Here is a 2,960-nt window from a genome sequence, read left to right on the forward strand (position 1 = left end):
AGTGAGATAAAATGCCCCTTGGATGACTAAAGTGATTGACAGAGTAATAGTTGAGTGATCAAAGTGATATATTTGAAAGTTGAGTGACCAAAGTGTCGAATGAGTCATAGTTTAGTGACCATTTGTGAAATTCTCCCTAACTAATAAGCACATATTTCCTTTTCTTGTTTTTTGCGCCCTATGGGCTTCATGAAGTTAGAATTGTGATGGAATTGGCATGAAAAGATTAACAGCTTTTCCATTACTTGATCCTTTTAGAATTGAATAAAATTCTTAATAATAGAATAATTGTCAAATGAAGAAATCGTTATCTTTTTTTTTTTTTGGGTCAAATGATAATTCATAAGCAGTCCAAGGCTAGAAATATAAACAATAGGCCAAGCCATAAGCAAAGCCCAACCTGCAAAGTTACCAAGTCAAGCCCAAACAGAAGACAAGGGAACCAAAAAAGAAAAAAGAAAAGAAAAAAACAGAAAACTGGAGTCTGGAGATGAAGAAATCCAGCGACAGAAGCATGAACTCAGCCAAACTAAGAAACAGAGCTCCCCGAAATGGAGTCGCCGGTGAAAATTATGGCAATCAGGACTTCGGCTGAGTCATGGGCACCCAAAATCCGAGCTAGAAGGCGGGGAGCATAGCAAACCATCTCGAGAGAGAACAAAAACAAGGGAAGAAGGTGGACGACGAATCCAGACCTCCGAGCACTTCTTCCTCACAACTAGCGAGGCCACCAAGTGGGCAGCCGAATTCGCTTCTCTGGGGATCCAAAACCAAGCAGACTGTTGATGCAAGGTAAAATCATTATTGATTTTTGAGGTAACTGGAGCAATTTTTCCAATGGCAAGTGCTTGATTTATTGATGATGGGAGTCCACTAAAGACCTTGACTCAGACTCAAGGAGGATTGGGACATGAGGAACGCGCTTCGTCAGTTCTACAGCTTCCAAAGCAGCTCTAGCTTCAACCTACAGGAAGGAGCCAGACAAACAAACTCGCGTAGAACCATCGACTAGGGCTCCATGGTTGTCCTTAGCTAAAGCGCAGACACCTGTAAGGTTTGTCTTCTTAACCCCTACCTAGTAAGTGCAGAATATGTAACGACAATGTGGATGTGACAGATCAAACACTAGCCAAAGTTTCTGTAAACTGATATGCATGGAAACATCCAATCTGAAATGCAATATTTGTTGTGGTGGATATTGGACCAAGCTTCTTGAAGGTCCCATTCCCAAGATTATATGATAGAAACTCCCCAGGTACTTGCAACAACAGAATTAAGTCCTCTTCATCTTCTTTGACAAGTAGCAGATTAAATGCATAAAAAACAGAATCATTAGCGTTAGGGTAGTTCCAAACCATCAGTGGAAATGCATCAACAATCGCTGCTATGTCAACTTGGTACTTTGGAAGCCAGCTAGAGTAGTCTCTCTCCATCTCAAAGACATGGAATTGAGTCGCGCCGTAGACTTCAATTAGGTGTAAATGGCCACCGGACTCGCCGAAATACCTCAACCTCCTGTTGCTCCATTTATCAGTTGATGGAAGACTAGGCAATATTCCGAGGCGTTCTTGATCGATGTCAAAACATAATGAATCCCCAGTTGGACTAATCCAGTGTATTGCACCATTCCAAAGCACTCCATTGTCAAACACCAGGTCTGGGGCAGCGAAAGGAGACCCGGAAAGCCTCCAAGCCCGAGTCTCGGAAGAGTAAGTAACGATGCGGTAGCTATTGGATGACGATGGGGAAGAACAACTTCGAACAGACACAACTTGGTAGTGAGGCGACTTGGACGAATCAAAAGCTAAGTAAACTCCAGAAATAGTTTTGGACTCGCAATCTGCTTCAGGAAGAGTCGAGACTTGCTTTGTGGAAGGATTGCAGATGTAATAGCTGCGGCGTATACCAACTTTGTGAAGGCTGCTGCAGCACAAGAGCAGGCCATTGCTGGACTGGAGGATCTTGACACCTGCCGAGTCGTCGATGAAGCTCAGGGATGTGAAGGGTGGGTCGGAGTTGCTTCTGGCGAGGGATATGTGGTGAATGAGATCGGTTGTTTGACACAAGATGATGCCGGAGGAGGCGAGACGGCTGCGGCGGTGGTGGAACTGGGGGCTGGAGATAACAGAGAGCCACTGCTTAGAGACGCATTTGAAGCGGAGGAGAGACCTGACGGGGAGGTGTAGAAGGATGTGGGTGAGGACATCTTGGTGGAACATTTTCAGATATTTGTCGGTAGTGTCGGTTCTCTACTTCTTAAACCAATGAAACATTAATCGGCTGCCGATTATCGGTACGACAATCAAATGGAGGAACATGTTTCCCCTGCCTTCAACAGTTAAGCTTAGTCGTCATTATATGAAAGGGATTTAGAAAAAAGTATGATAATTGATAATTCACCAAATTTTACATGGTAGCCATGTGCATTGAAAGCTTGTTGGGGTCAAATCACGGATTTTTGCTGGACGGTGTCCTTGTTTTTCATTTTCTTAGTTTGTCCTTGTTCGAATTAGTTTATAGACCACGTTGTATTCTATGTTTATAAAATAATTAATTAGAATTATACTTTTTGAATTATATATGTATTATATTTTGTGTGGTGGCTGATGTAACATTACCACAACATTTAATTAAATATTCAGATAATGTTGGAGTTTGTGCTATATCAGTTGACAATCTGCTACATAAGGTAGGATGCAAGATATTCACCTAGTATTACTCTTACGTCCATACAACTATTTATGAATACACGATCCTTGTTTGCTGCTAATATATTATTAGGCGAATTATGTTAATTGACATAAACTATTAGAGCTAATTTCATTTTACATTCTTGTTTTTTACACCTTAAATCAGTTGTGACCTTACACTTTTGCTCTCAAATTTAATCAATCTTGTTCAATTATTAGTTTTTTCGTCTAGGATTTTGTAAATTGCAAACATGGCTCTAATGTGTTCCC

General features: G+C 41.4%; 1 protein-coding gene across 1 annotated transcript; it reads right to left on the minus strand.

The window, feature by feature from the left end:
* Nucleotides 1-333: 333 nt before the first annotated feature.
* On the minus strand, nt 334-2,313 carry LOC112198855 (F-box protein At5g07610). The gene has a single exon (XM_024339954.2). It carries the CDS (start codon nt 2,217-2,219, stop codon nt 1,119-1,121), a length of 1,101 nt encoding a protein of 366 aa, XP_024195722.1. The 5' UTR covers nt 2,220-2,313; the 3' UTR covers nt 334-1,118.
* Between the last annotated feature and the right edge of the window lie 647 nt (nt 2,314-2,960).

Source organism: Rosa chinensis, chromosome 4, assembly GCF_002994745.2.
Source record: "Rosa chinensis cultivar Old Blush chromosome 4, RchiOBHm-V2, whole genome shotgun sequence".
Taxonomy (NCBI): domain Eukaryota; kingdom Viridiplantae; phylum Streptophyta; class Magnoliopsida; order Rosales; family Rosaceae; genus Rosa; species Rosa chinensis.

Excerpts from the sequence above, each read along its gene's own strand:
- LOC112198855 (XM_024339954.2), bottom strand. The coding sequence starts at position 2,219 with ATGTTCCACCAAGATGTCCTCACCCACATCCTTCTACACCTCCCCGTC.